Source organism: Dendrobates tinctorius, unplaced genomic scaffold (genome assembly GCF_039654945.1).
Source record: "Dendrobates tinctorius isolate UK_male_01 unplaced genomic scaffold, ASM3965494v1 ptg000001l, whole genome shotgun sequence".
Taxonomy (NCBI): Eukaryota; Metazoa; Chordata; class Amphibia; order Anura; family Dendrobatidae; genus Dendrobates; species Dendrobates tinctorius.
In genome coordinates, this window is record NW_027361669.1 from 11839297 (window position 1) to 11852228 (window position 12932).

Sequence of the window (12932 nt, forward strand, 5' to 3'; positions counted from 1 at the left end):
TTCCCCAACTCTGTTTTTTCCAGCAGAACAATGCTCCATGCCACACAGGTCCATCAGTGTGTGGATGAAGGACCACCACATCAAATCCCTGTCATGGCCAGCCCAATCTCCAGACCTGAACCCCATTGAAAACCTCTGGAATGTAATCAAGAGGAAGATGGATAGTCACAAGCTATCAAAGAACTGCTTAAATTTTTGTACCAGGAGTGACTTAAGGTCACCCAAAAGCAGTGTGAAAGTCTGGTGGAAAGCATGCCAAGACGCATGAAAGCTGTGATTAAAAATCATGGTTATTCCACAAAATATTGATTTCTGAACTCTTCCTGAGTTAAAACATTAGTATTGTTTCTAAATGATTATGAACTTGTTTTCTTAGCATTATTTGAGGTCAGCAAGCACTGCATTTTATTTTGATAATTTATCACTTTCTGAAAATAAATACAAAGTTTAGTGCTTGGAAATTCGGAGACATGGTGTCAGTAGTTTATAGAATAAAAGAGCAATTTACATTTTACTCAAATATACCTATAAAGAGAAGAATCAGACAAACTGAAAATTTTGCAGTGGTCTCTCAATTTTTGCCATAGCTGTATATTCAGGACGACTTACAAGATGCAGTACGCCAAAGAAAATGTCATGATTATTTGTATAAAATAATGTAGTTGGTTATTGGAGTGTCCATCCCAAAAAATATTGTAGGAAAATACAGAATATATTAAGTAATTACAAAGAAATCGTCCAGTTGTCGATAATTAGCTGAACTATGTTCACCCATCTCTCCCTGGACGGAAGTTTGTGTCTGTCTGTTTCAATGTCATGGCCCAAAATGCTATATTGACAGCAGCACTTGTCAGCTCCTGAACATAGACCTCCTGAGTAGAGTGATGAGTGACCCCTCTTCCCTGTCATGTGGCAGTATGATGTCACCTAGTTTGTCAAACTATAGAATTTTTAAAGGGAGGAGCCATCAAAGTTTTTTCAACAATTGAAAAAATATAAAGTATTAATTTCTTTCAATTGTTTTAATGAAGTGAAATAATGTAAATGGGTTTATTTCCACTTTAAAACACTACAGGGGAACAGCTGCTAAAAATTGCCATGAAAACCTAATATACAACTTATTTCACATTTTGACTGCAGTAAATATGGGCAGGGTCTGCTCACATGTGTGTGTGATGTCTCATCCCCTCCCCTTCTGGGTGCTTGTGAAAGGATGACGTTTAGATCAGCGTGGAGACCTTTTTTAGTGACTGCCAGTGATGCTGACCGAGGATGGTGGGCAGCACTGATTCTTAGTTGGTGCTGCTCACGGTATCATAAGCTGTGGTTAGATACGTGGAGGGTATCACGTGCCCGATTGGATATGTTTAGCGTAACACACGCTGGAATTGGATACAGGGCAAAGTATATCACATGATGGGATTAGATATTGAGCTCAGCAGAGTGTATCATACATTAGATACTGCGCATCTAATCCTATTTTTGCATGTGAGATGTGACCTCCGTTCTGTCCACTTCCATGGGAGCAATGGTGTAACGTGACCCCCGCTTAATCCACTATTACTAATCGCATAGAAACACAGAGCAGGGTCACACATTACACCACTGATCCCATAGAAGTGGATAGAGCAGGGTCACGCATTACACCACTGATCCCATAAAAGTGGATAGAGCAGGGTCATGCATTAAACCACTGATCCCATAGAAGTGGATAGAGCAGGGTCATGCATTACCCCACTGATCCCATTGAAGTGGATAGAGCAGGGTCACGCATTACACCACTGTTCCCATAGAAGTGGATAGAGCAGGGTCACATTAATTGCCCCACTCTCACCCTCCAAAAAAAAAATATTTGCGTAAGGTCCACGGAAGAGCAGACTGCAGCCTTTACAAAGTAATTTTCATCCTATTCCCCTAGATTCACCATAGTCCTCCATATAGTATATAGGGCCCCACATAAATAGATGGATGTCCTGTAGATATATAATTTCACATGCCCCTTACATATAATAAAGTTGCACCTTTTTAGTGCCTTTGATTTGGCATTAAAGGGTTTTTAACCTTTACCCTGATAAATGGCGCAAACTGGGTCTCCCCTATTGGTAATCAGGCTAGGAAGGTCCCCGATTATTGGGCCCTTCCCAGCCTAAAAATGCCAACCCGTAGCTTCCTCAGAAGTGGAATCCGCTGTTGTCCAGGGAATTGGCCGTAGTTCACAAAATGGAAACCTGAAAAACCTAAAAAGAAATAATGAGAAGACACTGTCCTTCGTTCACCAATTTATTAGCAAACAAAGTTCCCACGCAGTTCTGACATAGTCCTTGGCGTTCTCATGATCCCTGAATCTGACATCCAAAAGCTGTAGTCTTGTTCAGAGAGCCAAGCTTCATAGGCTGAAGCAACTACCACTCCGGATCCCACTGCGCATTGCAAGACCCGACAGGTCTGATTGTTGACATCAGTAACTATACCGATCGCCAGTCGCAGTCACACTTTTTCCTCTGTATATCTTGTAATGCCCCACAGTAGAATAGGTCCCACATAGTGCATCCTCCTTTGTTCCTCCCACCCTGGTATACAGTATGTTCCACCATTCTGCCAGCAACACTGTTCAATGTATAGAAGAAAACCTCCCCTGCAGCTGTGTCTGTGAGTTCAAAGCACGGCAGTGGGATTTCCCTGCTGGGCTCTAAATAGGTCAGTGGTGAGCTTGTACTGTAATACTGATGACAGGCTGTGATCACCGCTCCCCTGACCCTGATGCTCTCCTCACCCTGGACTTCCGCTCCCCGGCATCTCCTGTTTTCACTTGGCTCTCGCTGAGCTATGATGGGATAAGTGCTACAGATGGTGCCAATCTCCTCCAAAGCTGTGACCTGGATGGACAGCCCAGGGGTGTGCCCAGGTCACAGGTAAGGCAGCCTCAGTACAAATGATGTGGTCGGATGGCTGCTGTTTTTGAGTTGTGTTCTCATACACATACAGGATATATATCTTTGTACTGTGTTAGCCATTAAAAGGTATTAACCACTGAGGACTCTCAATTCTAAATATTCTTCTACTGGCTAACTGAAAAGATGGTAACAAAGTGCAAGCTTTCGAGACTACTCTGGTCTCATCAGGAACCATCCTGGCCACCATGGATGTGGAATCTTCATGGGAAAACACCAGGAATGATGCAAATTCTGTGGTGACACTCACAAAAATCTATCCTCACCCACAATTACTTTGAACTTGACAACAAGATCTATCTACAGCAGACTGGCACAGCTATGCGAAGTAAAATGGCTCCACAGTATGCAAATCTTTTCATGGCCAAGCTTGAAAGCGACTTTTCCAGGACATCCACCTGACAGCACCATGGAGGACATCCTCCTCCTTACAGGGCCAGGAAAGCACACGAGAGGTTAAAAAGTCCCTTTCCCTCATTGTTTATCCTGTCCCTGCTTGGAGGGACACGAGAGATCGCTGCGCAGAGCTTACTGGAGTGCTCGGGGATCGTGCGGCCAGTTCAATCCTTCCCCCTGTCAAGACGCCCAGGGCCAAAACTTCCCGGTGGGGAGTCCCTCTGCCCCAAAGGCTAGTGAGCAGGACTACGCTCCTGGAGGGAGCCGCTCCTCCTGGTGGGAGGCTCTCAGCTCCAGACATCAGAACGTAGTGAAGGCAGTATGGAGCACGGTCCCTGCAGGCAGCTGGGCTTCCGGGTGGGGGCCGATGTCATGAGCAGGCTCCGTCAGGTGCGCAGGCGGTGACTAAACGCGAAAGTGGCCGGTGTGCGGGTTCCTGGCCTCTCGCGAGAAGAAGCGCGTCACTTCCAGTGACATCACGGATGCCGGGTTTGAACTTTCAGCGTGTGCTCCGTGGCAGAGAGTGGCTGCAATCGCAGAAGACGCAGCGGCAATGGAATCAGAGGCTCCAGCAGACTGAAGGGTAAGTGCGCCTAGCGCAGACCACCTTCCCCACAGCCAGCCCCGCAGCCACTTACAGGGCTCGGACCGACCTGACTATCCCTATCTTATGCCATTAGGATAAGGGAACCCCAGCAGCGCCCCTGACCGACTAAAGACTCCGGCAAGGCCTCAGCAAAATCTATCAGATGCCTTGTATGTCGCGTAAAGCTACCCAGACACCCATGGCAAAACCCTCTGTGGAACCTCTACATCAAGGGTCATAAAAGAGCAGCCATCCCTCCTCTCAGAGATGAGATCCCTGATATGCGAGGAAGTTCAGGCCTCCATGTCCAGCCTCTCATGACAGCAGCCTCCCAGCCCAGGGCCTAGCCGCAAGCACGCAAGGTGGGAGGCAGAGCCTGGGGAGTCCGAACCAATCTCTGACGAGGGGTCCTACTTGCGGGACTCCGATCCTGAAGACGAAGGAGAGATCCCAGCAGACAGCCATGACCGGGGCAGGAAGTACCTGTTTCAGTCGGAGGACACCGACTAGTTGGTCCAGGCCGTAAGAAACACTATGCAGATTGCAGAAGTCCCTAAGCCACAATCCAGACAGGACCTGATGGTCGGGGGACTCGCATCACAGAGGCAGATGGTGTTCCCTGTAAGCGAACACATCAGGGCTATGGTCCTAGAGGAATGGAAGGATGCAGAATGTTGAATGGTACTGTCTCGTGACGTTAAGGGTCGTTTACCTTTCGATCCAGAGGAAACAAGGCTATGGGAGGAGATTCCTAAGATTGACGTCCCAGTAACAAAGGTCACCAAGAAGACCGCCATTCCATTCGAAGACTTATCAAGCCTCCGTGACCCAATGTACAGAAAGGCGGACATTCTCTTGAAAAGGACATGGGAGACTTCTGCAGCTCTTAGAGCTAACATAGCAGCCACCTCGGTGGCCAGATCTATGTTCTTATGGATGGGTCAGTTGGCGGAACACCTTGCCAACAAGAACCCTTGAGCTGACATCCTGGCCTCCCTTCCTCTCATGAAATCAGCCACGGCGTTCCTGTCAGACACGTCGGCCGAATCGGTAAGATTTGCGGCCAGGAACGGCTCCCTGTCTAATGCAGCACGGAGAGCTGTCTGGCTTAAGTCCTGGTTGGGGATAACGCTTCAAAGTCCAAATTATGCTCCATCCTCTTCTTGGGCCTAAGAGTATTCAGGCTAGCCCTAGACAACATCTTAGAGCTGGCTTTGGACAAAAACAAAGGATTTCCCGAGGATAAGCCTAAACGGCCCCAGTCCTTTCGGAAAGGATTCTTCTCCAGGAGACATCCTGACTTTAGGAGCCAGGGCAGGTCAAACAGAGGCTCCTACAGGAGCTCCCACAGTCAGGGTGGCGTCAACCTCCAGATCCAAGAGGCAATGACGCCATTGGCATCAGGGGAAGACTCTGCCACTTCGTGGAAAACTGGGCCTAGATTACCCAAAACCAATGGGTCCTCAGAACCATTGTGGAGGGCTACAGCATAGAGCTCTACTCCCCCAGAAAGATTGATTTCCCCCACCGTAGTCCCAGCGGACTCTGCCATGTGGACAGACCTACAAGATATGGTCAGTTCGGCTGTTATAGCACCAGTTCCCCTGACAGACGTGAGAAAGGGGCACTATTCCTTACTATTTTCCATCACAAAACCATCCGGCGAGGCCTGCACTATTATAAAGTTAAAACCTTTAAACGCCTGGGTCAGGTACAAAAGGTTCCGAATGGAGTCGATTCGGTTAGCAATCCACCTCATAGACTGGGATGCTGTCATGTGCATCCTCGACCTGAAAGAGTGCTCACTATCAAGTCCCGATCCATCCCTCATCCCAGAAGCTAAGGTTCGCAGTCTAACTACCAACCCAGACTTGCCAGTCCCTGAATATTCACAAAGCTGGTAGCGGAGGTAGTGGCCTACCTGAGAAGCCAAGGAATCATGATTATACCATACCTAGACGATTTCCTCCTGGTAGCAGGATCAGAAGGTAGCAGGATCAGAAGAAACGCTCATCAGACACAGAAACCGGACGATCACAGTAATGGAGTTTCTGGGCTGGACTATCAACTGGCAGAAGTCAGACCTGGTACCAGAGAACAGATTTTCCTCTGAGTACTCCTAGACTCAATGTGCAGAATCTCTCCTACCAGAAGAAAAGCTGGAGGCAGTACAAAACAGTTGATCTCCTGAAGCACCGTGCCATCATAAAGGCTGCCATGAAGGTTCTGGGCCTTATGACAGCATGCATTCCATGCGTCAGATGGGCTCAGTTCAATTTGAGACTCTTACAAAGGAGATCCTCTTGATATGGGACAGTCAGTCCTCACTGGACAGACCCATGAATCTACCAGGGCCTCTAAGGAGGTCACTTCGATGGTGGACACAGCCCAAGAACCTGCAGGTGGGCGTACTATGGACCAACTCTCCAGCAGCATGTGACGCCAGCACGTGGGGATGGGGAGCCCATGTAGAAGGGAAAATCTTTCAGGGCAGATGGCCAGAAGACATCAGACAGATCCTCCAATTTCAGGGAACTTTATGTGGTCTGGAAAATTCTAAGACTAAACCAGACTACCCTAAAGAATCAACATGTCTGAATATTGTCTGACAATGTGACAGCAGTTTCGTTCTTGAAGCACCAGGGAGGTCCCAGATATCGACCACTTCAGGACCTTGTGGAGAAAATATTTTCCTGGGCAGAAGGCGTAGTCCTCTCTGTAACCGCAATACACCTGGAGGTTTCCCAGAACGCGGTAGTGGACTATCTGAGCAGACAGCAGGTTTGCCCAACAGAGTGGGAGCTGAATCAGGAGATATTCCACCAACTGTGTCAGCGCTGGGGGACCCCCGGAATAGATCTATTCGCAAGCCGAAGAAACTCTAAGGTCTCCAGATCCTACTCCCTGAACCCTGCAGACCATCCGGAAGGCATTGATGCCCTGAGCCAGGTCTGGGAAGAACCTCTCTCATACGCGTTTCCACTGCTGGCACTCATCTCAGCGGTACTCGGGAAGATCCGGGAGGACCGTGCAAAGGTGACTATGGTCGTCCCATACTGGCTGAGAAGAAGCTGGTTTCCCCTGCTGGGGGCCATGGCAGTAGAAAGCCCAATCAAGCTCCCTCTAAAGAAAGATGTCATCTGCCACCTGAATCCAGCAAGACTTCACCTCTTGGCCTGGATCCTGAAAGGGACATCCTGAGGGCAAATGGCTTATCAGATCAGGTCATAGCTACTCTACAGGCCAGCAGAAAACTGGTCACATCTGCAGTATACCTAAAAATATGGAAGAGGTTGTCTGGAGGGTGGCAGGTCTGACTTCATGGCAGGTACCCCTGACCACCCTAGCGTCCTAAACTTCCTGCAGCCTGGATTTAGCGAAGGCCTTAAGCCCAGCACTTTAAAGGTTCAGATTTCAGCCCTGAGCTCCTTCTTTGATTACGCCCTGGCTTCACACCCTTGGATAATAAGGTTCATTAGGGCCACACAACAGCTACACCCTACAATCAGGCAGCTCACCCTGTCTTGGGACCTTAATTTCGTCCTCAGATCCCTATGTAAAGATCCATATGTCCCCAGTGAGAAGATGCCCATCTTGACTCTCACTAGGAAGACTGCATTTCTCGTAGCCATCACCACAGCTAAGAGTTGGTGAGATCCAGGCCCTGTCCACCAGAGACCCATATCTCCAAATCAGAGAAGACCGTATAATCCGGAGACTAGACCCGGCATTTATACCAAAGGTATCCTCTAGTCAAAATTTAACCCAGGAGTTAGTGTTACCATCCTTCTGTGACAACCCTCACAATGAGAAGGAACAGAGTCTCCACTCTCTGGATGTGAGACGTGCCGTGATAACTATCTAGGGGCCACTAACAGTTGGTGTATCGACCCTAACATATTTATCCTTTTTTGGGGGAAAAAAATGAGGGGAAAAAAACCTAAGGCATCCATCGCAAGATGGGTTACTTCGGTAATCTCAAACTCCTACCAATCTGAAGGCGTTAACCTGCCAGATACCCCCTGGCAGAGTGGGCCCTTAGGCCATCTGCCTCTTGGGCTGAGCGAGCAGGCGCCTCGGAGCAAATCTGGAGGGCAGCAACCTGGGCCAGACTTGACACATTCAGCAAGCACTACAAGCTTGACGTGCTATCTGGTCATCAGACCGCATATGGGAGAAAGGTTCTCCAGGCAGTAATCCCACCCTGAGGAGGTGCTTTGGTACTCTCCATGGTGCTGTCAGGTGGACGTCCTGGAAATTAGGTATTAGACCTACCGGTAATGATGTTTCCAGGAGTCCATCCTGACAGCACGGGTAGTTCCCTCCCTGTTTGTCATATGCTGTAATATGATTTTGTCATTAAAGTGTTATTTGCATTATCCACGCTGTGGAACTCATTAAATCACTGAGGCAAAGGGGGTGGGACAAGACCTTTTAACCTCTCGTGTGCTTTCCTGTCCCTATAAGGAGGAGGATGACATCCTCCATGGTGCTGTCAGGATGGACTCCTGGAAACATAATTACCGGTAGGTCTAATACCTGTTTTTGTCCTCATGTCCCATCAGGCCTCTGGCCTACTACTGCTACATTGATATTTTAATCATCTGGACTGAGTCTGAGCAACAGCTAAAGACATTCCACGAACAGTTTAATCACTTTCATTCCACCATCAACTTAACAGTCAACTACTCCAACACTGAAATTAACTTCTTAGACGCCATCATTAAGCTAAAGAATAATGAAATAGACATCCCTGTATCAGAAGCCAATCGACCGTCCAACATACAAATGGGACAGTTTCCATCCAAAACGCATAAAACTATTGTCTACAGCCAAGCCATCAGATACAATTGTATATGTTCCAACCCCATGGATGGACAAACACCTTGGTCGCCTCAAAGACCTTTTTGAATCGGGGCTACCATCCAAGAACAACTCAAAACCAAACTACAAGAGCCACCAGAATGTCAAGGAATCACCTGCTACATTACAAAGCTAAAGATGAAAATAACTGGGTGCTTCCAGTGGTCACCTACAATCCAAATCTGGAGGTGCTAACGGGAGCTGCATGGAAATTACAACCTTTACTACAAAAACATGCCTGATTACAATTCATATTTCCAGACCCCACCACTACTGTGTTTTAGGCAGCCCTCAAATTTAAGAAGCATCATTGTCAGAAGCTCCCTTTCCTTGCAACCAGAAAAAATGTAAAACCTGTCCATTTAGAATGACCACGGACAAGCTAAAGATCCCCAACTCACATCAGGACTACAAGATCCCAGGTAATTAGAGCTGCATCACATCTAATGTGGTGTACTTATTTGTACTAAATGTCCAACTGGGGGTCTGTATGTGGGGGAGACAGGGCAAAAACTGAGAACAAGGATGAATTCGCATCGCCACACTAAGAAGAAAGAATGGATCTACCTGTGGCAAAACATTTTTGTATTCCCAGTCATAGCATGCTGGACATTAAATTACTTGTATTAAAAGGGAACTTCAAGTCTCAGACAAGAGTCTGGGAGTATAAATTTATGACAACCTTTGACACACAGTGCAGGAATGAATGTGTCGCATGGAATTGTCTTTTTACATCAATTAAGGAATTTGCTCTTTAGACCTTCTGGGGTCATCACAACACAGAACCAGACTCCAATCAGAAGACAATAAAACTTTCACTCCTTATCTATGAACTGTTCCAGTATTTGTTCATCCCTCTCCCATAATGATGTCACTTGTCTTATCTATTGCATTATTTCTGTGTGGTGTTGGGCATAAAAATGTGATTCTTCAGATATTGTATTGGTCAATGCCTAATGAAGAGACCTGAATAGTCTTGAAAGCTTGCAATGTGTTACTTTTTAATGGCTAACCGAACAGACTCTATCAACCACTGAGGACTCTCAATTCTAAATATTCTTGTGGTGTTCTCAGACACTTGCACATCCCCAAATGCCAGCGGCAGCCCCCAGTGGCTGAAGTTAAAATACAAAATTAAATATACTTTAACAGTTTATATAATCAATTTTAATTAAAAAAATCAACAATTCATAGAAAAATAAAATTTCTGGCACCTTCTCTTAAGCTTACTGTACGGCGCACAGTAGCCACTTGTGTAAATGTCGTCTGATGTATGTACCCAGTACAGAGTGGAGAGAAATGTACTTACTGTAAATTTGGCTTCTTGCATTTTTAGACTACATCCAGCGACCTCCGAGTCGGTGGCCTGGCAGTGGAATCTGCTGTCTGATGTGATGACATCAAAGCAGGTATGGTGAAATTGTATTTTGCCTTTTAATTCCCTATCCATTCACATTTCTTGTAGATCATAATTGTGCTCATCCATTTCCATCATGCAGCATAAATGTAAAGGTGGCTGAACAAGTCATTTATTTCTGGTTGGTGTTTCCAGGGCAAGGGGGTACGTGTGTACAAATGACACTACAACTGCCTATGGAGGGTCTGCTACTACTGCTAATCTTTTGTATTTAATGGGTTGTCAGAAGTTTGAACCTTTTTTTTTTTATTTTGGAAAAACCCATGCCTGAGGCAGACATGTGGCTCTTGCACCAATCAGGTAATTAGGAGAGCATGTCATCAGTCACATTATGCCCCTTTTGAGAGCAACATGAAGTAAATGTAGGTTTTGATCTCACTGTCACTTAATGGGCTGCTTCCTGCAGTTTTGGGTAAAACACTGAATTATCTGCTAATCAGTGGTGACTAGCGGCGGACGGAAGTTCTTGGATGTTTCCAGAGCACGGCAGCTCGGTCACAACTACAGTGTCCAGCCACAGCCATTAAAGAAATGTAGCTATCGTTCTGACCGGTATCAAAAACTTCCATCCACCCCCAATGATCAGATATTGATCACCTAGGAAAAGGATAGGCCATCATTAAAGTGGTAGCTCACCGCTTTAAGACTTTATTTTTCTCCTTATTCCTGTGTAGGAGTACCAGTCCGTGGAGCTTTTCCTCCAGTACGTAGCACAAACCTTGGATGACGACTTCCACCTCTGCCTACAACGCCGAGCTTTACATAAATCTCTATGTAAGCTCATGCTGTCTTGTGACAAGACTTTCTGTAATGTCAAGTAAGTGTCAGCCACCTAGACTGTGGGAGTGAGCAGGGATGGTCCTATTGTGTATGACCCCTCTAAGATGTAGCTTGCATTCTGATGTGCTACAGAGTGCAGACTCTTACAAATGGGTAATCTACTTGGGGTACCATTTATACTCGTATATAAGCCAACCTGTGTATAAGCCGACCCCCCCCCAATTTTGCCACACAAAACTGGGAAAACTTATTGACTCTTGTATAAGCCTAGGGTGGAAAATGCAGCAGCTACTGGTAAATGTCAAAAATAGATACCAATAAAAGTAAAATTAATTGAGACATCAGTAGGTTAAATGTTTTCGAATATCCATATTGAATCAGGAGCCCCATATAATGCTCCATACAGTTCATGATGGGCTCCATACAAAATACACCCCATATAATGCTGCACAAAGGTTAATAATGCCCCCATAAGCTGCTCCATAGAATATGCCCCATATAGTGCTCCATAAAGGTTATGCTCCCATAAGATGCGCCGTAGATTATGCCCCCATATGCTGCTCCATAGAATATTCCCCCATATGCTGCCCCCATATGCTGCTGCAAAAAAGCCATACTCTCCTCTCCTGCTCAGGACCTGGCACCTGAGATATTCTCCTGTCCCCTGGCCCATGCTGCTCAGATGTCTGCCATGTCGTCTGTCAGTGACGTTCAGTAGAAAAAGTCTGAAAATCTCAGCTTATTCGCAAGTATATACGGTAGCTTATTTCAGTAGCTGGCAAGTCAACCTAAGTGTTCTGTATCTGCACCTCCGGAAGGACTTCCTTTGCGCCCCCCCCCCCCATTGTCTGTAGATGGCATATATCTACTACCATGCGACCATCCATCTTCTATTTTTGTGATGGATCTGTAATGTGTTGCAGACAAGTAATTGACTGGCTGATAGATGTTGTGAATCGGATTTCTGAGACTGGTCAGGAGGATCCCTCACAGTGTAACCTACAAAGGTAATGAGAATGTATACTTTTATGTATTGCCTACTTTCCATTAATAAGAAAATTAAAGCAAACTGTGCATATTTTTTTTTTTTTTTTTTTTCCATGGCCCAGGACTGTTTTTCTTCTACAACGTATGGTCTCCATAGCGGTAGATGTGGATAATTCTCCTACAATGAGCTCAAACAAAATGTCAGAATACATTTTTCCGCATGTGCTGGTCCTAAAAACAAGACAACAGAGGTATGTTTTATGTTAGATTGCATCCATGTAAAGACGTTTATATCCATGTTAACCAAAACCTCAATATATACTGCTGACATGATCGTAGTTTGTCATCTGTGATGCACGGCTCAGGTGACTTTACTAAATAGACCGGTGTAATGTGTACATCTGCGACCAATATGACTAGGATCCTCCATTCAGTGTATGGAATTATCTTCTCTGGTTTTCCCCTCTGCAGTCTCTAGTCATTGGCAGCTGCAGCAGTTTTTGTGTTTTTCCTCTTCTCTCTAAAAAGTGTCAAACAACTCTTAATACCTCACTGAAGACAATGATTAGTGCAGAAGACACAAGTCAGACTGGAAAAGACCTTTCTCCAAGGTGGATTACAAAAATGAAGTTGTAATTACTAGTACAATGCTATATAATGACTGCAATATATTAAATGGATAAAAACTATGATGAGAGCTTCTTTAAGGAGTTGTGGCTTTATATGTTCTGAAGCTAGCATCCAGGACTTAAGCTGTAAATGGTCAGTCAGTTTAATAGTTTTTCCTTAGATCAAGAGAAAATAAAAAAGTTTAGTAATATATCTTGTCAGACAAATATGCTTCCTCCACTCCTCTCCTGCCTGCTGATCTCACTGAAGGCAGTATGGAGGTTGAGTAGTTAGTACTGTTGCTCTGCTATGTTTGGGTCTAGTGTGAGATGCCACCAAGGAC

The 12932-nt window shown here is 45.8% G+C and overlaps 1 protein-coding gene across 6 annotated transcripts in view; it reads left to right on the forward strand.

The window, feature by feature from the left end:
* Positions 1-12932, forward strand: part of SIMC1 (SUMO interacting motifs containing 1) — a 126004-nt gene that overhangs the window by 13170 nt on the left and 99902 nt on the right. For 5 of the 6 annotated variants that reach the window (XM_073566077.1, XM_073566079.1, XM_073566086.1 and 2 more), the window contains exons 4-7: positions 10133-10205; positions 10888-11030; positions 11917-12000; positions 12103-12231. In XM_073566077.1, coding sequence (XP_073422178.1) covers positions 10133-10205; positions 10888-11030; positions 11917-12000; positions 12103-12231 — 429 coding nt within the window. Of the gene's footprint in view, positions 1-10132; positions 10206-10887; positions 11031-11916; positions 12001-12102; positions 12232-12451; positions 12670-12932 lie in introns of those variants that run through there. The other variant, XM_073566090.1, reaches the window with a different exon arrangement.